We start from the raw sequence: 27,411 nt of genomic DNA on the forward strand, positions 1-27,411 counted from the left end.
GAATATCCTTCACTTCTGTTTGACTTTAATCAAGGACCCTTTTTAAAATTGAGTCACTTCCTTTACAATAAGCAGTGGAATGCATACAGAGATCATAGCTTCATATTCAGCTAGGGGGCATGTTTTCAAATGTGGTCCCATCAGATTGAACCAATATCTAAGAGGACTGTAAATCATAATTCTACCTCCAAGACTTTGTTGATATGCTTTTTGTGTATGAAGCACTTTCTGTGTCTCAAGAAATAGTTGAATTAATTTGTCATTGTTTCCAGTCTGTCACAGTATGCAATTTGTTTATCACATGCAGAGGCTTTGGCCTTTTATTTTAGATGGGTAATGCTGTCAACCAGGCCTTTCCACATGCTCCCACATGCCTCACTCTGTGGCCCTGTCATGTGAGGTCAGCCCTGTGGCCCTGTGGGTACCTGGGACCACGGCCCGGGGGTGCAGCTGTGACTCCAAATGTGAGTTCAGTCCGGCTCACCCCAGAGAGAGCTCCAGGCTCCAACACTGAGCATGCATGGCAGGGAGAGAGTCAAACGGCTGTGGTCCAGACAAACATGCCTGCAGACAGACAAGAGGGTCTGAACCTAAAGATTTTTAAAATATATATTATTGCTCAATGCTAAACGTGACTATTTGGCATGTAAGTAAGCTATATTATAAACTGGGTGGTTCGAGCCCTGAACGCTGATTGGCTGACAGCCGTCGTACATCAGACAGAAAACCACGGGTATGAAAAAACATTTATTTTCACTGCTCTAATTGCGTTGGTAATCAGTTTATAATACCAATAAGGCACGTCCGGGGGTTTGTTGTATATAGCCAATATACCATTGTTATATAATTGTTCCGGAGTTCCAAATTAAGCAGCAGCAGCTGAAAAGATGAGCTCCTACAAATATTGAAATTTAAATGTTTTTTTAGAGTAAATACATCGAAAAAAAAATCAAAAGAAAAACTGCAAACTGAATAGGAGACCAAACAAGCAGCAAACAAGAAGAAAGGCTTTGAAAAGTAACAATTTTTCATAAAATTATACCGTTTTCTTAGCTAGCTAAGTTGTTACCTGTTGCTAGGCAGTTGCTAGGGACATTCCTGAAAGAAGCTAGCTAGCTAACAAGGGTGTCTAGTTGGCAGAAGAGAAGAAGGGACAAAGAAGGACAAGTGGGACAAAATAAGGACAGAAGAAAAGGGAAAGGGGACATTAAGGTGAAGCCAGTCCTCTAAGACACAAAAGACAATAATACAAGAAACAACACTTCTATTGCCTCTCCCTCTACGATACGCACTCCCGGTTTGGTTTGGAGCGAGGAGTTGCATCCGCTTTGCTCCACAGTAGTATTACAGGAGTATTACATTTCATTTCATTACAGTACAACAGTTTGATTTGTTTGATCTTAGCTGGCTACATAGCCGTCTTTGTATCCAAGATAATTGTGTAGTCTAGAGTAATTGTCGAGGTTACCTAGCCAGTTAGAGGTTACCTAGCCAGCTACACTTTCAAAGTCAACAACGCAGCCACTGCTAGCTAGCCTAATTCACCAGCCAGCAGTACTATATCATTTTAGTCAATAAGATTTTTTGCAACGTAAGCTTAACTTTCTGAACATTCGAGACGTGTAGTCCACTTGTCATTCCAATCTCCTTTGCATTAGCGTAGCCTCTTCTGTAGCCTGTCAACTATGTGTCTGTCTATCCCTGTTCTCTCCTCTGCACAGACCATACAAACGCTTCACACCGCGTGGCCGCTGCTACTCTAACCTGGTGGTCCAGCGCGCACGACCCACGTGGAGTTCCAGGTCTCAGGCAGCCTCTGGAACTGCCGATCTGCGCCAACAAGGCAGAGTTCATCTCAGCCTATGCTTCCCTCCAGTCCCTCGACTTCTTGGCACTGACGGAAACATGGATTACCACTGATAACACTGCTACTCCTACTGCTCTCTCCTCGTCTGCCCACGTTTTCTCGCAACACCCCGAGAGCTTCTGGTCAGCGGGGTGGTGGCACTGGGATCCTCATCTCTCCCAAGTGACATTCTCTCTTTCTCCCCTGACCCATCTGTCTATCGCCTCCTTTGAATTCCATGCTGTCACAGTTACCAGCCCTTTCAAGCTTAACATCCTTATCATTTATCGCCCTCCAGGTTCCCTTGGAGAGTTCATCAATGAGCTTGACGCCCTGATAAGTTCCTTTCCTGAGGATGGCTCACCTCTCACAGTTCTGGGTGACTTTAACCTCCCCACGTCTACCTTTGACTCATTCCTCTCTGCCTCCTTCTTTCCACTCCTCTCCTCTTTTGACCTCACCCTCTCACCTTCCCCCCTACTCACAAGGCAGGCAATACGCTTGACCTCATCTTTACTAGATGCTGTTCTTCACTAATCTCATTGCAACTCCCCTCCAAGTCTCCGACCACTACCTTGTATCCTTTTCCCTCTCGCTCTCATCCAACACTTCCCACACTGCCCCTACTCGGATGGTATCGCGCCGTCCCAACCTTCGCTCTCTCTCCCCCGCTACTCTCTCCTCTTCCATCCTATCATCTCTTCCCTTGCTCAACCTTCTCCAACCTATCTCCTGATTCTGCCTCCTCAACCCTCCTCTCCTCCCTTTCTGCATCCTTTGACTCTCTATGTCCCCTATCCTCCAGGCCGGCTCGGTCTCCCCTCCTGCTCCGTGGCTCGACGACTCATTGCGAGCTCACAAACAGGGCTCCGGGCAGCCGAGCGGAAATGGAGGAAAACTCGCCTCCCTGCGGACCTGCATCCTTTCACTCCCTCCTCTCTACATTCTCCTCTTCTGTCTCTGCTGCTAAAGCCAATTTATACCACTCTAAATTCCAAGCATCTGCCTCTAACCCTAGGAAGCTCTTTGCCACCTTCCCTCCCTCCTGAATCCTCCTCCCCCTCCTCCCCCCTCCTCCCTCTCTGCTGATGACTTCGTCAACCATTTTGAAAAGAAGGTCGACGACATCCGATCCTCGTTTGCTAAGTCAAACGACACCGCTGGTTCTGCTCACACTGCCCTACCCTGTGCTTTGACCTCTTTCTCCCCTCTCTCTCCAGATGAAATCTCGCGTCTTGTGACGGCGGCGCCGCCCAACAACCTGCCCGCTTGACCCTATCCCCTCCTCTCTTCTCCAGACCATTTCCGGAGACCTTCTCCCTTACCTCACCTCGCTCATCAACTCATCCTTGACCGCTGGCTACGTCCCTTCCGTCTTCAAGAGAGCGAGAGTTGCACCCTTCTGAAAAACCTACACTCGATCCCTCCGATGTCAACAACTACAGACCAGTATCCCTTCTTCTTTTCTCTCCAAAAACTCTTAACGTGCCGTCCTTGGCCAGCTCTCCTGCTACTCTCTCAGAATGACCTTCTTGATCCAAATCAGTCAGGTTTCAAGACTAGTCATTCAACTAGACTGCTCTTCTTCTGTGTCACGGAGGCGCTCCGCACTGCTAAAGCTAACTCTCTCTCCTCTGCTCTCATCCTTCTAGACCTATCGGCTGCCTTTGATACTGTTAACCATCAGATCCTCCTCTCCACCCTCTCCGAGCTGGCATCTCCGGCGCGGCCCACGCTTGGATTGCGTCCTACCTGACAGGTCGCTCCTACCAGTGGTCGTGGCGAGAATCTGTCTCCGCACCACGTGCTCTCACCACTGGTGTCCCCAGGGCTCTGTTCTAGGCCTCTCCTATTCTCACTATACACCAAGTCACTGGCTCTGTCATATCCTCACATGGTCTCTCCTATCATTGCTATGCAGACGACACACAATTAATCTCTCCTTTCCCCCCTCTGATAACCAGGTGGTGAATCGCATCTCTGCATGTCTGGCAGACATATCAGTGTGGATGACGGATCACCACCTCAAGCTGAACCTCGGCAAGACGGAGCTGCTCTTCCTCCGGGGAAGGACTGCCCGTTCCATGATCTCGCCATCACGTGTGACAACTCCATTGTGTCCTCCCCCAGAGTGCTAAGACCTTGGCGTGATCCTGGACAACACCCTGTCGTTCTCAACTAACATCAAGGCGGTGACCCGTTCCTGTAGGTTCATCTCTACAACATTCGCAGAGTACGACCCTGCCTCACGCAGGAAGCGGCGCAGGTCCTAATCCAGGCACTTGTCATCTCCCGTCTGGATTACTGCAACTCGCTGTTGGCTGGGCTCCCTGCCTGTGCCATTAAACCCCTACAACTCATCCAGAACGCCGCAGCCCGCTGGTGTTCAACTTTCCAAGTTCTCTCACGTCACCCCGCTCCTCGCTCTCTCCACTGGCTTCCAGTTGAAGCTCGCATCCGTTACAAGACCATGGTGCTTGCCTACGGAGCTGTGAGGGAACGGCACCTCCGTACCTTCAGGCTCTGATCAGGCCCTACACCCAAACAAGGGCACTGCGTTCATCCACCTCTGCCTGCTCGCCTCCCTACCTCTGAGAAGTACAGTTCCCGCTCAGCCCAGTCAAAACTGTTCGCTGCTCTGGCACCCCAATGGTGGAAAACTCCCTCACGACGCCAGGTCAGCGGAGTCAATCACCACCTTCCGGAGACACCTGAAACCCCACCTCTTTAAGGAATACCTAGGATAGGATAAAGTAATCCTTCTAAACCCCCCCCCCCCCCCTTTAAAAGAGTTAGATGCACTATTGTAAAGTGGTGTTCCACTGGATATCATAAGGTGAATGCACCAATTTGTAAAGTCTCTGGATAAGAGCGTCTGCTAAATGACTTAAATGTAAATGTAAATGTAATACCATGACTAAGGGCTGTATCCAGGCACTCCATGTTCGGTCTATGCTTAGAACAGCCCTTAGCCGTGGTATATTGCCATATACCACACCCCTTGGGCCTTATTGCTTAAATACACCATGAACCACTGGGTTTCTTTATGCTCAGCAGCTAAGCCTGCCAGCCTAGATAAAGCAAAGGAACTGATAGGGAAAGGGAACTGACCAGAAGATCATGTTAGATTGGCAGACAAAAAAACAGACAGACATTGATAATCAAATTGATCTATATGCCAAACTACTACTAATACTGATCAGATAATTACAATGGATCTAACACCCATAGATTATTTATCCAGCCAATAACATCAGCAAATGCCTCCCCAAGGTGCCTCCCCAACCTCCACAAGGTGATTGTGTTTTGTCAGCACATGGACTTTTCCCTGGCTAGTCGGGGCACCTGCTACTGCCTTCATTGTTTACCATTGATTACCGGTTTCAAGACGTAAATAAATGTTGTAAGAGCACCAGCCAATTCATCTTGGTTTATCAGTGGAGGGAAAGAGACAAGGGAAGGCAGGCAAGTGGAGGACACTTCAACCTTGAAGGCAGCAGCAGCCCCCACCTCTCTGATAACCCAACCCCTTCTATTAGATAGAATGGTTTTTATTATTTAAAAGGCAAGTCGGTTAAGAACAAATTCTTATTTTCAATGACGGCCTAGGAACAGTGGGTTAACTGACTTGTTCAGGGGCAGAACGACAGATTTTTACCTGTCAGCTCGGGGATTCGATCTGCAACCTTTCGGTTACTAATCCAATGCTCAAACAACTAGGCTACCTGCCGCCCCAGGTATGGCTTTCTCTCCCTATTCTATTCGGTGTCTTGATTAATTCCCTTTCTGTTGCAGTCAGCAGGTTTTACTGGATCCAGCAGGAGACACCACGAGTGACCCAAGCTGCTTGTAAGAGACAGTCAGAGCACTGGGTCCGGAGTATTATCAGCAGTTAGCGATGTTCTGCACAATGTCAGGAGATGTTCTTCTGTCGTTCCCTATGCAACATATTACACATTATTATGTTGTTATTTCTTTAGCATTAACATATACATAACATATTATACATTATTATGTTGTTATTTCTTTAGCATTAACATATACATAACATATTATACATTATTATGTTGTTATTTCTTTAGCATTAAGCTGTTTCTTTTAACTGGATCTTGTAGATCCCTATCATTTGTTTTGTAAAGGCTGAACTTGTATAACGTAAGCTACTAAGCTAATTCATTTCAAACCATCTTCTCTACTTTTTCTCTCTGGTTCCTCACAAGGCCCTCCTTTCGCAGATGTTGTTCTGCAGCATCTTTCACATGCAGTACAGCATGAGAGTGATAATAGACTGCTGGGAAACCACCGTTTAATAATCCAATTAATAATGTGTTTCAGGAACACTCCCTAAACACAGAATGTCTGTGTGTCTTTAACAACACACACACACACACACACACACACACACACACACACACACACACACAACACACACACACACACACACCACACACCACACACAACACACACACCACACACACACACCACACAACACACACACACACACACACACACACACACACACACACCACCACACACACACACACCACACACACACACACACACACACCACTTTTTCAGGGGCAGAACAACAGATGTTTACCTTGTCAGCTTGGGGATTTGATCTTGCAACCTTTCAGTTACTAGTCCAAACGCTCTAACCACTAGGCTAACTGCCGCCTCACTATCTGCCGTCATACAGTAGATATATCAAAAATTTTCCTGGATTTACTTCACTCACTCAACAATGTGACCGGAATATTTAAATATTGAAAAAAATCTGTCTACTGACAGAAACAACATAACACAATCTGAAGTCATATGGGTCTTTAAGCAATGGAAAAACAACATTGGGTGTGGATACGGTGGGAATATGTGGGTCTGAGCAAGTGTGATGTCATTAATGTTTGTTGAAATGTATGTAAATGTTAAGTTGTCTATTGTTTTCGTCTATGTATGTTTTTTGTTGATTTTCAAATACAATAAAAAAAAACTGTGACCAGAAAGCAAAGCTAGCTTAGTAAATCTATTCTAGAAGTCAAATCTGATCATTTCCTTCAGCAGAAAATCTAATTATGGTCTCTTTAAGTCTGTTAATTACAAGTTTGGAAATAATGGCGGTTGGGGACTTTAAGAGACTTCTGGGAGTCTCACATGACACGAGTGATAAGAAGCCATTTCACAACATCAGCTTTATTTTCCTTAGTGATATTTATTCCCAGAAAGGCACTCACTTCATTTGATGTAATGTTTGCACAAAAAAGACTGAGCAAGGAAAACCACTCTGGTTCTTAGAAAGGTCATTATCATGGTAAGCCATTTTTATGATAGAATTCAAGAAACAGAGGTTACAACCAGTACTTACATTATTCATTATCAGGACTACAAGCTTTTCAGTCAATCCAATATGTTATTGTTGTTGTTGTTGTTGTTGATATGATGAGTGAGCCTAAGTCCCGACAGCATCTGTTCCTTCTTTGACTATGCAGAAGACCAGAGGGACTAAAGACAGAATTCAATGTTCCACCGTAGAGGAACATAACTAGACTACCAAAAATCCAATAATCATGTGTTCCCTTATTAAATAATGGAAAGGCTAGCTCATTCATACCTAAAACCATTATGTAATTGTTTTTGACAGAGTAAAAGTTGTTACCACCATTCACATAATTAGTGTTTTTGATTAATGAGTACCCACTGGGCACAGTTAAAAGTTGAGTGAAAAAAAATGAAATTCCCTTACGTTGATGACTTTTGCAAATGCAACAAGTTTTTCACGTTCATTCAATGACATCACGTAGATTTTTTGGGTTGAAATTACATGGAAACAACATTGATTCAAATAGTTTTTGCCCAGTAGGTAAAGCTTTAGGAAGCACATCAATGACAAAAACATAGCAAAGGACCAAAAACATTAGTCATCTGTAAAGTGGCTACAACCCATAAGGTAAAGTTCCTGCCTCAGTATAGGTAAATGCAATACTTGATCTGATTGTGTGAGGGAAAAACACTAACACATACGTACATGTAGCGTATGGTGGACAAATATAATTGTATTTTCTTTTACTGTGAAAAAAAATGAATTGCAGAAATTGATATTACATAGATACTGTACACAGACATGCTGTGTAAAATACAATTAATAAAAAACATGAAATTCATAATCAATCTTAAATGACAGAATAAAGTAACAAAATGTCACACTAATAAATCGTTCCTATGATGTGCAGAATGAACTGGGTCCAATGGTCATCAAAACCTTATCAGTAAAAGTAGATTAAATTGAATCGTTCCTTTGAGATCAGATTGACCCCAGCCCTTAAAATCTCTTAATTGTTTCTAGTTCCACTAACAGTACAGAGTGAATTCAGTACATTTCATTTAGTTAAAATTACAACAAACAGGACAGCTCGCCCTGAGCTTTCAAGTTTTCAGACTTCATGTTGACTGCATTGGTACACCAATTTTGTTTCAAAATCATATACAATCAGAGTGTAGTGTAGGGGTTGTTTGTTATAAAATATGAGTAGATTATCCTTGGGCTACATTTCAAAACCAATGTAGGAATAATTGTTGACAGTTTATTTCAGTAAATGCACACATTGTATATTGATCCAATTCCCCCTTAAGTCATATTTGTTGCAGTCCGTTCATCAGCCTGGGCTGAAAGTTTAGCTTGTGTGAAATGAATATCAATAAGTAAGGTTCAATATCATTGGTGAAGATTTCACTAGGACGGTGCATATTTAGTTTTTTACCCAAGGACTACAGAGATTCAAATAACCAACTCATCTTATTTGAAGTGCTAGGGCAAAAAACTAAACGTGCACCCAGGGGGTCCCCAGACCGGGTTTAGGAAACCCTGCACGAGTTCACTGGGTTACTTGCTCACATAAGCCTTGGGTAAAAAGGAGAAGCTATCCCACATTGCGTCTGCTTTTTTGTCGGTTGGGGGTGGGGTGGGGTTGGATAGGAAGTAGGGTGCTCTGAAAAGAAAAAACAACAAGGCACAATTTGAGACATCAAAATAGGGACTTTTCTGGGGCTCAAGCTCTCTTCCTTCCAACATTCTATCGTTCTCTCTTTCTTTGGCCTCAGCATTCGTCTGCATACTCTATATTCGTTGAGCTGGTATTGCCTTCCTTCCTCTCGCCCCCTTCCTCTTCCTCCCCCACCTCCACCTCTTCAACCTCTTCCTCCTTCTCCACTCCCTCCTCCTCCCTCCTCCTCTCCATCGCCTCACAGGCCCTCCGCACGTCCTCAGGAATGTTCCTCTTCAGGTCGCGGTTCTTGTGTCTCTTGGCCAGCTTGGTGAGGGAGCGGAAGCGGAGGTTGAAGAGATTATCCTCTGACGAGGCCTGCTGTGTCTGCTCGCTGCCTCTCCGCTGGTCATAACAAAGATCCCCTGCCCCTTTCGACCTCAAGTTATTCAGCTTGGTGTCGATGCTCTCTTGGGAGGAGGTTTTGAAGCGGCCCTGGTCCAGGCTGGCAAACACAGCCCTCTTCTCTAGGGAGAGCATGTCCAGGGAGTGGGCCCTCTGCTCCAGGCCCAGCTGCCTGCGCTCCATGCTGCGGATGGTGGCGGCCCGCTGCAACTTGTCATGGATCTCCACACTCAGCCGCCTCCGCGTCTCTCGGAACTCGGCCCGCACGTTGGCCTTCCACTCAGCCGCATGGACCTTGAACTCCCCCACCTGCAATTACACAAAGATGGAGAGTCATTAGAGACAGGAGGGTGGAAGGGGTGCATTACATCACAGTTGTTGGATCTTCTACAAATTCCCCTTCAGACAAAAGCCTAGCTCCTTCCATGGGAAGCCAATACCACAGTATCCATCCATACTGTATGTACAGATAAATAGCTTAGTAAGCTCACTATTAACACGTCAGCCTGAACACTAATGACTGCATCTCTAACCACTTCTCACACACAGCTGTCTGTCGGGAGTGTCTCAAGGGCTCCAGACAGGGGCATCAACATGGCATAATAGCAAAACAGACACGGAAGAAAGGTGGGTAGGGTAAGAGATGAGTCTAGTAAGGAGTGACCTTTTAGTTTCCACTGCTTTAGATAATGTAATGACAGGCAGTGTAATGTAATGAGCAGCACCCACCTCCTCTTTGGTCTTTTTGGACAGCACTCTGAGCCAGTCTCCAATCATGCTCAGGACAGCAGCGAAGTATGCCAGGCCCACCAGGATCCAGAACCAGACCAGAGGCTTGTACCACTTCATGTACTCGATCTTCCGATCCCCACCTGGAACAACAGAGGAAGAGTTGTTACAGTTATGTATGTATGTATGTATGTATGTATGTATGTATGTATGTATGTATGTATGTATGTATGTATGTATGTATGTATGTATGTATGTATGTATGTATNTATGTATGTATGTATGTATGTATGTATGTATGTATGTATGTATGTATGTATGTATGTATGTATGTATGTATGTATGTATGTATGTATGTATGTATATGCCTGTTACCACCAAGTTATTGTCAACAATAAAACATTTACCACCCAAAAAATATTTTTATTACAGACAGATTAGTAGGACAAGGGAGGTGGAAGGGTTCAGTTTGACAAACACAACATTTGTAATTGGGTTTTGAAGAGACTTTATGTTATATCAGCATTATTTTGGATTATTCTAGCCATAATATTCCCCGGGATAAGTCTTCCTGAGATATAATTACCGGCAGTCACTTTTAGCATCATTATTCAAGGGATTATCAATGTAATGCAGACACAACAAAACACAAGCAAATAAAACTTTGAGTTGATGGAGAATCCAATGGATAATTTCAGATAACTAAAGTCACAGTACATACACCTGTTATACCGTAACACTATCATACCTGCCACATAGTCCCCTATGCCAATCGTTGATAGCGTGATGATGACAAAGTAGATAGCATCCAGAGTCGTCCATCCCTCGATGTGTTTGAAAATGACTGCCGGGATGCCGACGAAGACTATGCACCCGGCTATGATGAAGAGTATGGTGGAGGTGACTCTGATTTTGGTCTGGCTGATCTGTTTGTGTTTTTGCTGCAGTACAAACAAGACATGGTCAGAGGACGACAGTAAGTCAACAATCACAAAGTTGTCAAAAAATGATTGATAAAAAGTTAGCTATACACAGTACATTTCCAGCTCAAAGACAGTAGGCTTGAAGAGATGCAGTTTCATCAATTACTTCATGTATCAATATTTATTAGCCAAAACACCCCAGAGTACCCCAGGCACCAAGAAAACCATACAAAACCACCCTTCCATTCATCCAGCAGGAAAATCCTAATTCCCAAACTCCCCTTATGTCACAGAAACTCAAGTCCCCTGGGGCTTTCAGTAGTCTGAAGAGGGGCTTAGCTCTACATTTTGGCTTTTAGATCCCAATAAACAAGATTACATGGACAGGGATCAGCACTCCTACTCTGAGATGGTTGATACATACAGACTGCTCACAGAATCTCAATCAGGTCCTGGCCCTCTACCTCCACTGCTCCCACACTACATCAAACACTTCTGCCCTCACTACAAAGACCACATCGTAATCTCAGCCTCAGCTAGCCTGACTCATGTATTGACTCCTTGGGGGGGGGGACAAGAGTCCAAAACCATTCACTGAGCCTGGTATAATACCTGGATAACAGACATAGCTTTTACAGGGATGACTGTATCATCCTGTAATCACCCTATTCACTTTGCTGTTCACAGAGAATGGGGTGATTATAGGTTGGAGGTAATATGCCTGGTTTTCACTGTGTGTAGCATATTGGTTTAGGAAAAATGTATCAAGCCCTACAAAAATGTCTATTATAATATAATATTTTCAAATGTCCTGTTGCTGCAGGATTATTTTCCTGCTGTAGCAAACTGGCTCAAATTACGATCCTACATCTGTATATAACATGCCCCAAATACTCATTTTCAAAGACCCCTTTCCTCACAAAATAAGTAATCAAACATGGTGTGTCTAAATTAATTTGAATAAACTTATTGTAAGTTAACTATAACCAACTTATCTCTGAAAGCATCATGTGCTTATGCAGTTCCAGTAAATCCCCCTGTACATAACAAAACCCAAAGTTCTCAAGTAATCCAATTTACCCTGTATATCTTCTCCACCCTCAAGACGCTCTTGACAAATATGGTTCCTAGCTGGTCTCCGATGCCAGCCAGGAGGAACCCAAACAGCGGGATGCCAAATATGGCGTACAGGATGCAGAAGATCTTCCCCCCCTCCGTGCTGGGTGCTATGTTCCCGTAACCTGTCACAGTGGTGTTTTGTTATGTAAAGCCTGTGTTATATTCCTGCAGTTGGAGGTCGGAGGTAAATAAGCACTAAGAGAGGAAATAATCAGGTTGGGCTCAGAGAACATGACATGAATTACAACTTGCAGTAAATGGAGAGACAAAACAGGGCAGGGATGACTAAGGCACAGCTTAATCTAAACCAGCACGGTGGGATGTGTGTCCCTCTCCAAAGTGAGAGAAGCAGATGTGTAAACAGATGAAATGGTATTCATATGTTATGCTAAAAAGACACCCTGGTGCCACTGTTCCTTCCCACCTCCCGATAGGATGCTATTATCGTCAGTAAATCATGTACTGTGAAGACACACACACACAGACATTAGCATAAAGTACATCCTGTGAATTACGTTTGTTTTATCCATTTCCCAGCAAGCTCATGATAAATAGCACACATTACATTTCAGTAGTGTAATGCTGACAGAACTGCACTTGAATTAGCGAGTCACGGCACCCGTAGGTGACTTTCACGTCAAAGTGATATTGCTTTATTCTACTCAGTTAAGAGGAGCAAGTAATGAGTTAGTAGGTTGGTGATGGAGATTACCTATCGTTGTGATCACGGTTCCAGCAAAGAAGAAAGCACTGCCCAGATCCCAGTGACTGGAGTTGTAAGACGTGTCTCCGATCGGACTGACTCCTGCACTGACAGCGTCTATGGAATGCTAACAAAGAGAGAAACAGACAGAGTATAGGGTAGGTTATTTTAACTGGTAGGCTACATAGCGATTCCATACAGCTCAATGTGTAGTTAATCTGCTTAAACAGACAAATGGTGAACAAAATGAACCCAGAACCAACCACAGTCAAGCCCTTTGATATCTTGGAACCAATGGAATAACCTGTGTTGTCTTTGGTCTTTCAACACATGCTACATACAGTAAAGAGGACAGTACCATGCCACACTAAGCCCTCAGCTGATGGAAAGACAAAACCATAGGCCTAACATGTGTCTTGACTGCATTTAATTGCCACTATAAACTCATAATGGCGTAAACGGCCGCCCCCCTCATAATGGCGTAAACGGCCGCCCCCTGTGTGTGCCATACACAGCATGGGTTATGCAATGTACTTGAGGGCAAATGCCTGATGATTGTGCCAACCTCTTCAGATGAACCTTGAAGGTAACCAGTGGCAGGAGGATGTATGGTGGGGAGGGAGGGAGGGAGGGAGGGAGGGAGGGAGGGAGGGACACTGAGGAGTTAGGCAGGACAAGGTGGGGTGGTGTTCAGGGTTTTCCACTGTCCAGATGGCTAGCTGTGTGCTTGTGGCGTGCAAGGCAGGCAGCAGTCGTGGTCCGCCCCAGCACTTCTGCACTGCTGAACTGGCCAGGTGTGTGAGAGTCAGAGTCAGTAAATCTGAAGGGTTGGGTACCCACTGTCCAGGCACAGGGCACATCCATAAGGAACACTTCCTTTGTAATAATTACTATCAGGGCTTTACTGAGTGGTGGATGAAAGATGGCTGCATAGCAAATGTCAGATTAGTCCATAATATCAACAACATTAATGTATCACAGTCAATACTCACACCATACAACCCCATACTTAGCACATTCTTACAGGAATGCCAACTTCCTCTACTACGAAGACTGTTCAAAGTGTCTGGTGGTTTGTTGTGTGTGTGGCCAAACTTAAAATACTAGTGTTTTGGCATTTCCTCCTACACTTAGCGAACGTCCGCGGAGACAGTCACCTACAGGAAGACTTTTATATTTTGTTTTCTCTCCGATCTCAGGTCTTATTAAGTCCCTGACTTTTTTCTCCTGCTCTATGTCAGAGGCAGAGCATTAACATTAGAGAACTACAGTCTCCTACTACCTCTCATTGTCTCCTTATTCTGTACTGTAGCAAGTACCCAAACAAAGTAGTATATTATCTCCATTTTCTCCATTATATAATCACAATGTTTATGTGCGTTATACAATAAGGACTTACTGTAGAAATTACAAATATTTGTATATTTCCCTAAGGACCTTTAAATTCTGCACTTCTGCTGAAGTAGAGCTATTTCAGAAGAGGGAATCGTAGATTAGAATGAACGATAGAATGAAATTGCCTCAGCACTTGTAGCCTTCTTGATGGGAATATAGAAATACAAGACCAACCCATGCCTGCCTAGTAAACACCTCCTCCCTTCTCCTCCATGCTGTCAGGTGGTAGTGATGAGTACTCCCTCGTGAATATGGATCTATCTACCCTGCTGTCACATATACAGAGAGAGACGGAGTAAACAGCACATCTTCAGCAGAGCACTACTTTCTACACATCATTGCACATGCCCTCTAATATATATGTGTGACAGGTTAAAGGAAATACTCATAGCCTGTTATGCATTAAAAAGTATTAGTAAGTTCATAGTATGTGAGGATCTTAAAACATCTAAGGTTAAGAAGATCATGCATTCAGTATTAGRTGATAGAGATTGKTAACATTTATATAATTGTGTTAAAATCCGTCAAGCGTACAAAGGGTACGAATTGTGAGAGGAATGTGTAAACGTTATGTTGATTACTTTATTTTGTCGTGGGTAAAAGTGTTAATCTGTGATCTACTAAATGCTCTTAATCTATGAGCCTGAGATCGATTGCTCTGGTCTCCACTCAAGTTCCCGGAGAAATCGCGGTCTTTTCCTCATTGCACTAAAAGTTTCAATGAGTAAACAATACCGTACCACTCTCGTGATCATTTCTCCCCTTTTTCAGGTACGTTATTGATGATACAAAAGAGTAATTTAAATGTAATAACTCGCTAACATGTCAAGAGTGTTTAAGGTGTGTCTTAGCAACATATTGAGTAAGTGAGTTAAGTTTGCAGAGAGTAACATGAGCCCTGCTCGGTTGCAGCGAAGAATAGCTTCGTACTGAGAGTAGCTGCCATTTTATGTCGATTGTGAATGAACATGTGCGTTGTTAATAAGATATTTTGCGGTGTTATGTGTATAATGGTTTTTCAAACACTTTATTGCCTGTTGATAAATTGAGTTATGGTTTACTGAGTTAAAGCTTTGTGCTTGACAGTTATATTGAATTTAGTATCTGTTTCAGTGAATTACAGCGTATACTGTTGTGACTTGAATAAGCCTTGTACCCTACAAACCTATCTATTTCCTGTAGATCTGTTGTTCTGTAATGTGTTACTTTTGTAAAATGATTGCACTAAAAGTTTCAATGAGTAAACAATACCGTACCACTCTCGTGATAATTTCTCCCTTTTTTCAGGGGCGTAACATATGCATGTGTTGGAAGTAAGAAGCAGAACATTACGTACGGTGTGTATCTAATTGGGCTGCTTTCAGTATTAAAAACATAAATAGACAGTTTATTCTATAAACCTGATTACCTGGATTGCTACTACCGCCCTTTAGCACTAACATCTGTAATCATGAAGTGCTTTAAAAGGGTGGTCATGGCACACATCACCTCCATCATCCCAGACACCCTAAACCCTCTCCAATTGACATACCGCCCAAACAGATCTACAGACAATGCAATCTCAATTGCGCTGCCCTCTCCCACCTGGACAAAAGGATACCTATGTGAGAATGCTGTTCATCGACTACAACTCAGCATTCAACACCAAAGTGCCCTTCAAGCTCTTCACCAAGCTCGGGACCCTGGGACTGAAAAACCTCCCTCTGCAATTGGATCCTGGACTTCCTGATGGGCCGACCCCAGGTGGTGAGAGTAGGCAACAACAACCTCTACCACACTGACCCTCAACACGGGGGGCCCCCAGGGGTGTGTGCTCAGCCCCCTCCTGTTTACCCATGACTGTTGGCCACATACGACTCCAACTCCCTCATCAAGTTTGCTGACGACACGATGAAACAGATGATGAGACAGCATACAGGGGGGAGGTAATAAAATTGGCAGTGTGGTGCCAGGACAACAACCTCTCCCTCAACGTCAGCAAGACGAAGGAGCTGATCGTGGACTACAGGAAACCAGGGAGGTGCACACCCACATCCACATCGAGGGGGCCAAAAAAAAGGCACGGCGGTGCCTCTTCTCCCTCAGGAAGCTGAAAAGATTTGGCATGGCCCCTCAGATCCTCAGGAACTTTTACAGCTGCATCATTGAGAGTATCCTGACTGGTGATATCACTGTCTCGTATGGCAACTGCACTGCCCGCGACCGGAAGGCCCTGCAAAACAGTGGAGGCTCCTCAGAGGAGGAAGGGGAGGACCATCCTTCTCAGTCATTTTAATTAAAAACATTATAATTTTTAGATAAAACTATACTAAATATATTCACGTCACCAAATAATTGATTAAAACACAATGTTTTGCAATGAAGGTCTACAGTAGCCTCAACAGCACCCTGTAGGGTAACACCATGGTGTAGCCGGAGGACAGCTAGCTTCAGTCCTCCTCTTCAATAGAAAACCTAGGAGGCTCATGGTTCTCCACCCCTTCCATAGACTTACATAGTAATTATGACTAGGGCTGTTGCGGTGACCGTATTACGCCACACAGGCGGTCAAATTCCACGTTACCGTTTAGTCACTGTAATTAGACTTTTTAAAGCTCTGATGCTGCTGATGGTCATTAGTAGCCTACCATACTTGCTAACTGCCTGGTACTCAGCACTCTAGTGGTTAGAGCGTTAGGCCAGTAACCAAAAGGTTGCTGGATCAAATCCCAGAGCTGACAAGGTAAAAATCTGTTGTTCTGCCCCTGAGCAAGGCAGTTAACCCACTGTTCCCCAGGCGCCGAAGACGTGGATGTCGATTATGGCAACCCCTGCACTGCTCTGTTTCAGAGGGGTTGGGTTAAATGCAGAAGACATATTTCAGTTGAAGGAATTCAGTTGCACAACTGACTAGGTATCCCCCTTTCCCACTCTATTGTCCCTCTAATCACGCTGACATCAATGCAAATGTAATCGAAAATCTAATCAAACACTTCACGAGAGCCCATGAGCTCATGATGCGCAACATTTCTATAGGCTATGCAATTGCGCGAGAAAACAGAGTGATGGCCTCTATTAAAAGAGGAGGATCCCATCAGCTTTCTATAGGCTGGGCCTAACTATATTTATTTCTCAACTTTCCTAAAATTAAGCACATTGCTTATCTTTACAACAGGAGAATAGCCTACCTGGCTGGCATGAAAATGAACCACAGAAGAAGCGTCCTCCATTCACTATTTAAGTGCACAGATGACATGTAGTTTTTTTCATTGCCCCTGTTTTGAGACAGATGCATGATAAGCAAAGTATCAGAGAATTCATCTAGTACTGAAAGCATAAGCTACACCTAGCTAGCACTGCAGTGCATAAAATGTGGTGTGTAGTTTACTCAAAGAGAGAGAATAGTTGAACAGTTTTGAACAAATGAATATCTTTAAAAATGAAGGAGAAGCAAGCTATAGCTATATTTTGTTGTATTTTTGTTCACTTTAACTTAGCTAGTGAATGTAGCTAGCTAGTTTAGCCTTCTCAAACACCCGGCTCAAACCAAAAGGAATGCTATGTTAGCTACTGTAGATGGCTATGGCTATCCAACACTGGAACTCTTCCAAGTCAAGGTAAGCTTTTTGGTTTTACTAATTTATTGCCACCGGGGCCCATTGGTGTAACTGCTAAACTGCTTGCTGCCTACACTGTACTGCATGATTGTAGCCGGTTTACTAACGCGTTAGTTCTAGTAGCTACGACAATGTAGGTAGGCTGTGTGTAGCGCGTTATTGGTTATGATATATTTGGCTTGGAAAGATTTTTTCGCCTGGTCACAGAAAGCTGATATGTTGTGCACTGAAGTCCACAAGCAAAGGGAAAAGGTTCAGAGGAGGAGAGCACGTAGATGCAAGAATTCATAGTACAATGAGAAAAATGATCCATGGTGTTTGTATGTGGCTGCTGTGAAAGTTCACTGTGTTTGCGTGTGATCAGGTGCGTATTAATTCCGCCAATTCAGTTGAAAAACGTTTCTTAAACAGAAGTTTGTCGACTGTTGGACTAAAGATTACACCCTAGATCAGCTAGATGCGGCCTGTGTGCACCTACGTTGTACATTTTCATTCATAGGCTAGGTTGTAGCAACCTCATGATGGGTATAGGAAAAATTTGAGTATCATGTAGTAGCCTAAACCTATTGATGTTACATTGAGCTGGGTGGATGGAATATGAATGACAGTCATCCAATATGCTGTAATAGAAATAAGGCCATGCTCATAAATAATTATAATCGTCCTTCTTCATTTTAAACGTCACCGACAGCCACTGCTACAGAGGGTGGTGCGGACGGCCCAGCGCATCACTGGAAGAGAGCTCCCAGCCATCCAGGACATACATGCCAGAATAATTGCCAAAAACTCCAGACACCCGAGACATGGACTGTTCTCCATGCTCCTGTCCGACAGGCGGTACCAGTGCATCAAGACAGACAAACAGACTCCTAAACAGCTTCTATCCCCTGGCCATACGACTGTTAAATCACTAACAACTACTGCTCTTTCTCTCCCAAAGGCTATCCACACTGACACTATGCCCATCCACAGGTCTCTACCTGCTCAGGCACAACCTAAGCTGCTGCTAATATGATTATTGATGAGATGTATTACTCCATTATGCTGCTGTCCATTGATTATTACTATTACTACTGTTTACTGAACAAAAATATAAATGCAACATACAACAATGTCAAAGATTTTACTGAGTTACAGTTCATACAGTATAAGGAAATTGAAATCAATTCATTAGGCCCTAATCTATGCGTATGGAACATTTCTGTGATATTTTATTTCAGCTCATGAAACATGGGACCAACACTTTACATGTTGCATTTATATTTTTGTTCAGTGTATATTACCATTAGTATATTACCATAATTATTTATATATTCCTGCTACCAGTCACTTTTCAGCTCTGTTTACACTGAAGGTACAAAACATTAGGAACAACTTCCTAATATTGACTTGCACCCCGCTTTGCCCTCAAAACAGCCTCAATTTGTTGGGGCATGCCCATACAAGGTGTAAAACATTCCACAGGGATGCTGGCCCATGTTTACTCCAATGCTTCCCACAGTTGTGTCAAGTTGGGTGGATGTCCTTTGGGTGGTGGACCATTCTTGATACAAATAGGAAACTGTTGAGCGTAAAAAATCCAGCAGCATTGCAGTTCTTGACACACTCAAACCGGTGCGCCTGGCACCTACTACCATATCAAAGGCACTTAAATCTTTTGTCTTGTCCATTCACCTTCTGAATGGCACACATACACAATCCATGTCTCAATTGTCTCAACGCTTAAAAATCCTTATTTAACCTGTTTACTCCTCTTCATCTACACTGATTGAAGTGGATTTAACAAGTGACATCAATAAGGGATCATAGCTTTCATCTGGATTCACCTGGTCAGTCCATGCCACTCCAGTATCCCTGCACACTGAATAAGGTACTGGCACTGACCTGTATATACCTGCATTCTCAAGTTTCTTTAACTCTCATTGTAGTTGTGTGGTTTTTATTCTTACTTTTATTTGTATTCTATTTTCTATTATTATCTATATTATTATTATCTATATTATTATGGGGCGGCAGGTAGCCTAGGGGTTAGAGCGTTGGGCCAGTAACTGAAAGGTTGCTAGATCGAATCCCCGAGCTGACAGGTAAAACTTGGATTGGTTGCATAGGGCCGTAGGTTTTGATAGCATATGATTGAACGTGCAGTTTTTAGGATAACTTGTACTGTATTCCAATGAATCTGGACATCACCCATACATCACAATATAGGATAGAAATTCATATGTTTCAAGACCTAACGCGACAACTACATTTTCTCCCAGTATGTCTGAATATGTCATGTTCAGATTTACGCAATGCAGCCTTATTAGGGATAAAGCATAAGGCAACGCTAACGCTGAGGTTTAGACTCTCAGTGTGACTAATGATACCGGTGCTGTCCAGGCTAAAACAGCAGTAGGCTCCACTGCCCAGGTAAGTCTAGTTGTCTATTTCCCTGCTTCTCTTGACTAAGCCAAGATCAACTTCACACTTGAGCAGTTGAATATATACACCAGGTTATTGTAAAGGAGAATGTATTCTCAATCACCTATCATCGATAAATAGAGGTATGAAGAAAAAAAGAAAAAATATGAGCAACAAAAGAACTGACCATAGACAGAGGAAGCATAGAGGAAATAGATTCCTTGAGAGCATTTCCCTTGTTGTTAGCGGCACAGTCTGGAATATTATCTCTGTCCAGGTTTTACTAACAGATATTATTGTTCCCCTCAGGCTAAATCCTTATACTAATTCTATTCTCAGTTTAATTCTAACAGTATTAGGAATGATGTGGTCATTGAAGTAAGATTTTAAAGGTTTCCATAGGTCCACTGTGCCTGGCAGAAATAGATTGTCCATAACTACATGTTCCTCAAGCAAGCCTTCCACCAAAGGAATTCTGGATCTATAGGTGGAACCAGAGATTGAAAGGATGAGTTCCCCCTCTCCTTAAATGTGCATTACAATCTCCACATCATTGAATTTAGGGTAGTGCATCAGTGAGAGGCACTCTATATTATAGAGGCTCAAAAGGTTAGACATGAAATGTCTGGTTTTAGCTCTGTCAGCGCAGCCTGAGTACCTCAGGACAAAAAAATATATATATATATTTTTTTTTTCACCTTTATTTAACCAGGTAGGCCAGTTGAGAACAAGTTCTCATTTACAACTGCGACCTGGCCAAGATAAAGCCAAGCAGTGTGACACAAACAACAACACAGAGTTACACATGGGATAAACAAACATACAGTCAATAATACAATAGAAAAAGTCTATATACAGTGTGTGCAAATGAGGTAGGATAAGGGAGGTAAGGCAATAAATAGGCCATGGTGGCAAAATAATTACAATATAGCAATTAAACACTGGAGTGATAGATGTGCAGAAGATGAGTGTGCAAGTAGAGATACTGGGGTGCAAAGGAGCAAAATAAATAAAATAAATAACAGTATGGGGATGAGGTAGTTGGATGGGCTATTTACAGATGGGCTATGTACAGGTGCAGTGATCTGTGAGCTGCTCTGACAGCTGGTGCTTAAAGTTAGTGAGGGAGATATGGGTCTCCAGCTTCAGTGATTTTTGCAGTTCGTTCCAGTCATTGGCAGCAGAGAACTGGAAGGAAAGGCGGCCAAATGAGGAATTGGCTTTGGGGGTGACCAGTGAAATATACCTTCTGGAGCGCGTGCTACGTGTGGGTGCTGCTATGGTGACCAGTGAGCTGAGATAAGGCGGGACTTTACCTAGCAAAGACTTATAGATGACCTGGAGCCAGTGGGTTTGGCAGCGAATATGAAGAGAGGGCCAGCCAACGAGAGCATACATGTCGCAGTGGTGGGTAGTATATGGGGCTTTGGTGACAAAACGGATGTCACTGTGATAGACTGCATCCAATTTGCTGAGTAGAGTGTTGGAGGCTGTTTTGTAAATTACATCGCCGAAGTCTAGGATCGGTAGGATGGTCAGTTTTACTAGGGTATGTTTGGCAGCATGAGTGAAGGATGCTTTGTTGCGAAATAGGAAGCCAATTCTAGATTTAACTTTGGATTGGAGATGCTTAATGTGAGCCTGGAAGGAGAGTTTACAGTCTAACCAGACACCTAGGTATTTGTAGTTGTCCACATATTCTAAGTCAGAACCGTCCAGAGTAGTGATGCTGGACGTGCGGGCAGGTGTGGGCAGCGATCGGTTGAAGAGCATGCATTTAGTTTTAGTTGCATTTAAGAGCAGTTGGAGGCCACGGAAGGAGAATTGTATGGCATTGAAGCTCATCTGGAGGTTAGTTAACACAGTGACACATACAATCAGTTAACACATACAATCACTATATAAATGATTCACTTTTCCTCTCTGTCTTCCTGATTAATTTTAGTTCTCACAAAACCTCACCTGGATTAATCAACCCGCTAGCTACATCATTCAAGCTGCATTGTTTGATGTCTGTATGATGAAAGGAATACATTAGTGTGACAAAAGAATATCCTTACTGGTAGACATTAAATTCTCTGCATGCTTAGTTAGCACTGGTTTTAACCCTACATTAAACCTACATATCATTAGAGATAAGTTATGCAATCATTCCACCTGGATTTAACCTTGAACCTGGGTTTAATCAATTGTCTATTGCTAATCAAATTAATCAGTGACTAGTGCCACAAACAGGTAGTGACTGCAACTTTACCAAGGGCATTGTAATGTTGCAGGAGTGTGTTTGTGTATGCCTGCAGGAGGAAACGCTTGAGTAACTGCTAATACAAAAACCCATTATAGCTGTGCTGTAAATTACAGCTTTTCCACCCAGTAAAGACAGTTTAGGGCAAATAATATATTTACTATAAAAAAACAACTGCCTGTGGACAGTATAACATTAAAAAGCTCTATTTCAGAGCTAAAGCTCTTAGATAAGAAAAACAACAGGTCTTGATTGGAGTGGATGACACCATGAAGTCCCATTGTGCTACACACACTGAGTCATACCAACCCTGCCAGGCACTGCCAATTAGGCCCAATGTCCCGGTGGGCACACAGTGGGTGGGCAGCAGACACACTTCAGAGACACACATACAAACACACGCGCACACGTATTCTATGCTATTCTACGGGATCTTAGTCACTTAATGTTTACATATCTGGCATTACTCATCTCATATGTATATACTGTATTCTATACTATTCTACTGTATCTTAGTCCGTTCCGCTCTGACATCGCTCGTCCATATGTGTATAGTCTTAATTCAATCCTACTTAGATTTGTGTGTATTGGGTATATGTTGTGTAATTTGTTAGATATTGCTTGTTAGATATTACTGCACTGTCGGAGCTAGAAGCACAAGCCTTTCGCTACACCCACAATAACATCTCCTAATCACGTGTATGTGACAAATACAATTTGATTTGATTTGATGCATGCATGCATGCATGCATGCACACACACTCTTCTCGAAATTGCCATATCGCAACCGACGCCCCTGTCAAACAGAATGACAACAGTGAGACACCGAAAGCTGGGCTACTGCCCATGGCCATCAGGATGAATGATGGCTGAATGACAGGCTTGACACAGCACTAATGGCCGGGCTATAGAACCTGTTAGGGGAACAGATAAATCCCAGTCATATTGATGGAGTGCTTGTTTTAAGAGTGCACGCCCCACCACAGGACATCTCTCAAGTGGGCACAGTTGCTGCTTTTACTGTAACCTCCTTTTGCTGAGCTTCAGACATGGATGTATCTGTCAAATGAAGGCTAATGTCTAGATGTGACTTGTTATAGAAGATGGGCATTGTCGTAGCGTTGACTATCATTAAATATCAAGACTGTTATATTATCAAATCAATTCTCTATGTGTTATTATTCCTTATGTAATTAAACTAATCATGTAACTTTAATTAACTAGGATGTCGGGGCACCACGGGAAAATGTTTATAGAGTCTCTATTTCCTGAATTAACTCATCAGATATTTTCATATATTATCAATTACAGTCTATCAATGTATTATTACCTCATCAATCTCATTCCTGAATGTTGCAAACCATTGGATATCTGCACGAACCCTAGCATCAAATCATGAATCAGCGATATACAAATTGGNTAGCATCAAATCATGAATCAGCGATATACAAATTGGCTTAATTATTTATTTACTAACTAACTAATCAATCACAGAATTACATAAACACACACACAATATAATTACATTGGTTACTGACATGATACACTGAAAAGTCCCTAGTGGGCTAAGCCATTATGACAGCTTGGTAGACAAAGGAAAGGGGTGGGGCCAGCTCAGGAGTGGAAAACTCAGAGTGGAACCCCGTACATACACTACAGTCATGGAAATGCTTATACTTTGAACATGAACAGCTGCTCATTAGAAAATAAATTGCAATTTACATATTTACGAGTGTATGCCTTTGTTACCCCTCTCTGCGATTGCCGGTCCTTCTGCTGGATAGACTGTTGACAGAAATCTCTGGTTTGTCCACCAGAGATCAAAGTCTTTCGGAGTTGTAGCTTGTTATAATGGATACGTCAGAGTACCATTAAGCCGTTCAACTGGTTGCGTTTACCAGACTAAAGTACTTAAACAGCTGCAGCCTGAATAATTGTTCTTTAGTTTGTAGATTTCTTAGCCATTTCAAAGTGGGAATGATCTCCACGTTCTCTGGTCTTGTCCTTTGGTAGAGTTGCCAACCGTTTCAACATGTAGCGACAGCTCCATGTTTTCTTGTCTAATGTAAATTTGGTCAGAAGTGTTTTTTATACTGGAGTAGAAAAGGGGGTGTTCCATGACACCGATGTAAATGTCTGTGCTCACAGGGGCGTGGCCACTGACTGATCATAAGTTACTATGAAAAACAATTCTCATTTAGAGACTAACATCACATTACATCTTTCCAAATGTATTCCTATACGCAATCATTTGTTTTATACAACATACAGATGCAAACCCCATCATTGAGAAGTGTATACAAACAAAGACACAGTACTGTGTGTCTCCTGTCCTTCATGAGGTCACCAAATGAAACAAACTAGACATGACTGTTCCTTAAGTGTCCACGGACCACTCCAACTGCTTGGAATACAGAAATACTGTTCAATTATTCGACCTTTTGATGTCCAAGTGTCTCTCTGTGTTAACAAAGGGATTCTCAACTTTCATTTCGGCAGAGTGGGGAAAGGAGTTTCGGTATTTACAACCGTCATAAACCTGTGGTGGGAGAGGGGGGGGGGGGGGGGCTATGATCCTCACCCAAAAGGGGCATGTCATGACAACATGTACTGGAAATCAATGCATTTTGTTTGCTCTGTCATCAATTAAGGAGTGACTCAACCTAGGGCTGTGGCGGTCTTGAAATTTTGTCAGCCGGTAACTGTCATGCAAATGACTGCCGGTCTCACGTTAATTGACCGTTAATTAACATAAACACGTTTAGCATCTCCAGGCCTCCACACATACAAGCCACTGATGTGCGCTTTTAGAATTTTTAAAAGGTATTTTTAATATACACCATCACAATAAATCGATTATTTATTTTAGGCAGGTATAAAGAATCATCATGATATGAAGAAAATGTATTTCAGAAGAACGAAATAGCATCTTTTGAGTCAGTGAGTACATGTATGTTATCTGGCTATTTGCCATGCCATTGGCAGCCTAGGCTGTAGGCTAGTTAATTTAGCAGACAAGCTATGCTTATAAATCCCAAGCCATTATTTTATATTATATAATTTTATAGTGAGAAGAATATAATTCAACTTGGATGAGGATATTTTTCACATTCCTTAGTAAGGTGGCTATGTTGAGCATAAAGGTGATAATTTGAAACAGGTCCTATATGCTAGATTTACTAGTTTATTAGTCTATTTGGCAACTTTAGTTGTGAATGACACCAACCTTAGAATGTCTTAAAAATCAAAACACATATGGGTTGCATGATGTGCCTATATTGATTCATTTAAAAAAGTCACGCTGCACTCTGTTCCTTGTGTCACGTTCCTGACCGGTTTTCTGTTATTTTGTATGTGTTAGTCGGTCAGGGCGTGAGTTTTGGTGGGCAGTCTATGTTATGTGTTTCTATGTTAGTAAAGGGTGACCTGATATGGTTCTCAATTAGAGGCAGGTGGTTTTCATTTCCTCTGATTGAGAGCCATATTAAGGTAGGTGTTTTCACATTGATTGTGGTGGGTGGTTGTCTCCTGTGTCTGTGTTTGTCGCGCCACACGGGACTGTCTCGGTTTGTTTGTACGTTCGTTCTTTTGTGTAGTCATTTTACTGTTCGTGAGTTCTTCGTTGTATGTAAGTTCGCATGTCCAGGTCTGTCTACGTCGTTTGTTATTTTGTTAGTTATTCAAGTATAGTTCGTTTTTGTCTTGTTCAATAAATTCATTATGTCCTATGACAACGCTGCGTTTTGGTTCAATCCATGCTCCTCCTCCTCCTCGGACGAGGAGAAGATGAAGAAGATCGTTACACCTTGTGTCAGGCTGCACACGCTGTTCTCTCATCAAGTAATAATACTCTCAGCCATGAGACTATTCTCAATTTCATCTTCTCTTTACTAATATGTGAAATTAGTTTGGATTTAGAATGGGCCATTATCAAATGGACAGGACAACGGGCAGGGGAAAAAGACATGTCATCCGTAAACACTCGAATAGCGAATGGAGGCTGCACGTTCCGATGCTTCCTTTTTCAATCATGCCGGGTAGGCAATGTGCTTAATATTAGCAGCTGAGAAATAAATATAGTAGCAGCTGGGATCCTCCTCTTTTTAGTGGCAACCATCAAAACGTTCACACCAGATTGCATATAGAAATGTCTGGGCTTATAAGAACCCTTATTTCACACCACGCATCAACCACTGTTTGAGTAGTAGCCTTTGCTTCTCGACAGGTGATATTTCGCCCAAACTCTGTATCCCATGGGCTCGCCAACCTTGTTCCTGCAGCTACCCAGTACTCTGTATGCCATGGGCTCGCCAACCCTGTTCCTGCAGCTACCCAGTACTCTGTATGCCATGGGCTTGCCAACCTTGTTCCTGCAGCTACCCAGTACTCTGTATGCCATGGGCTCACCAACCCTGTTCCTGCAGCTACCCAGTACTCTGTATGCCATGGGCTCGCCAACCTTGTTCATGCAGCTACCCAGTACTCTGTATGCCATGGCTCGCCAACCTTGTTCCTCCTCAGTTACCCAGTACTCTGTATGCATGGGCTCTCCAACCTTGTTCCTGCAGCTACCCAGTACTCTGTATGCCATGGGCTCGCCAACCTTGTTCTGCAGCTACCCAGTACTCTGTATGCCATGGGCTCGCCAACCTGTGTCATGCAGCTACCCAGTACTCTGTATGCCATGGGCTCGCCAACCTTGTTCATGCAGCTACCCAGTACTCTGTATGCCATGGGCTCGCCAACCTTGTTCATGCAGCTACCCAGTACTCTGTATGCCATGGGCTCGCCAACCTTGTTCATGCAGCTACCCAGTACTCTGTATGCCATGGGGCTTCGCCAACCTTGTTCATGCAGCTACCTAACACTTAATTTGGTAAACCAAGTGAAATCAGTTCAGGAACATCGATAGTATAAAAAAATGTTTTACAACAAAACATATTTCATTAAACTCTTTACAGCCCCTCTAACTGCACGCTCGATAAAGGAATGAAGGAGAGAGAGGAGGAGATGGAAACGCACGGCGGTGAGGTATTCTGTAGCTAAATGTCAGCCTATTAATTTTTAAAA

At 43.1% G+C, this 27,411-nt stretch overlaps 1 protein-coding gene across 2 annotated transcripts in view; it reads right to left on the reverse strand.

Moving 5' to 3' along the window:
* Nucleotides 1-7,149: 7,149 nt before the first annotated feature.
* Nucleotides 7,150-27,411, reverse strand: part of LOC111968573 (potassium channel subfamily K member 10) — a 45,102-nt gene continuing 24,840 nt past the window's right edge. For both annotated transcript variants that reach the window (XM_023994239.1, XM_023994238.2), the window contains exons 3-7: nucleotides 12,712-12,829; nucleotides 11,961-12,121; nucleotides 10,706-10,898; nucleotides 9,958-10,100; nucleotides 7,150-9,537 (exon numbers count right to left, since the gene is read on the reverse strand). In XM_023994239.1, coding sequence (XP_023850007.1) covers nucleotides 8,938-9,537; nucleotides 9,958-10,100; nucleotides 10,706-10,898; nucleotides 11,961-12,121; nucleotides 12,712-12,829 — 1,215 coding nt within the window. In that variant the 3' untranslated portion in view covers nucleotides 7,150-8,937. The remainder of the gene's footprint in view (nucleotides 9,538-9,957; nucleotides 10,101-10,705; nucleotides 10,899-11,960; nucleotides 12,122-12,711; nucleotides 12,830-27,411) is intronic.

This window comes from Salvelinus sp. IW2-2015, linkage group LG9 (assembly GCF_002910315.2).
Source record: "Salvelinus sp. IW2-2015 linkage group LG9, ASM291031v2, whole genome shotgun sequence".
NCBI lineage: Eukaryota > Metazoa > Chordata > Actinopteri > Salmoniformes > Salmonidae > Salvelinus > Salvelinus sp. IW2-2015.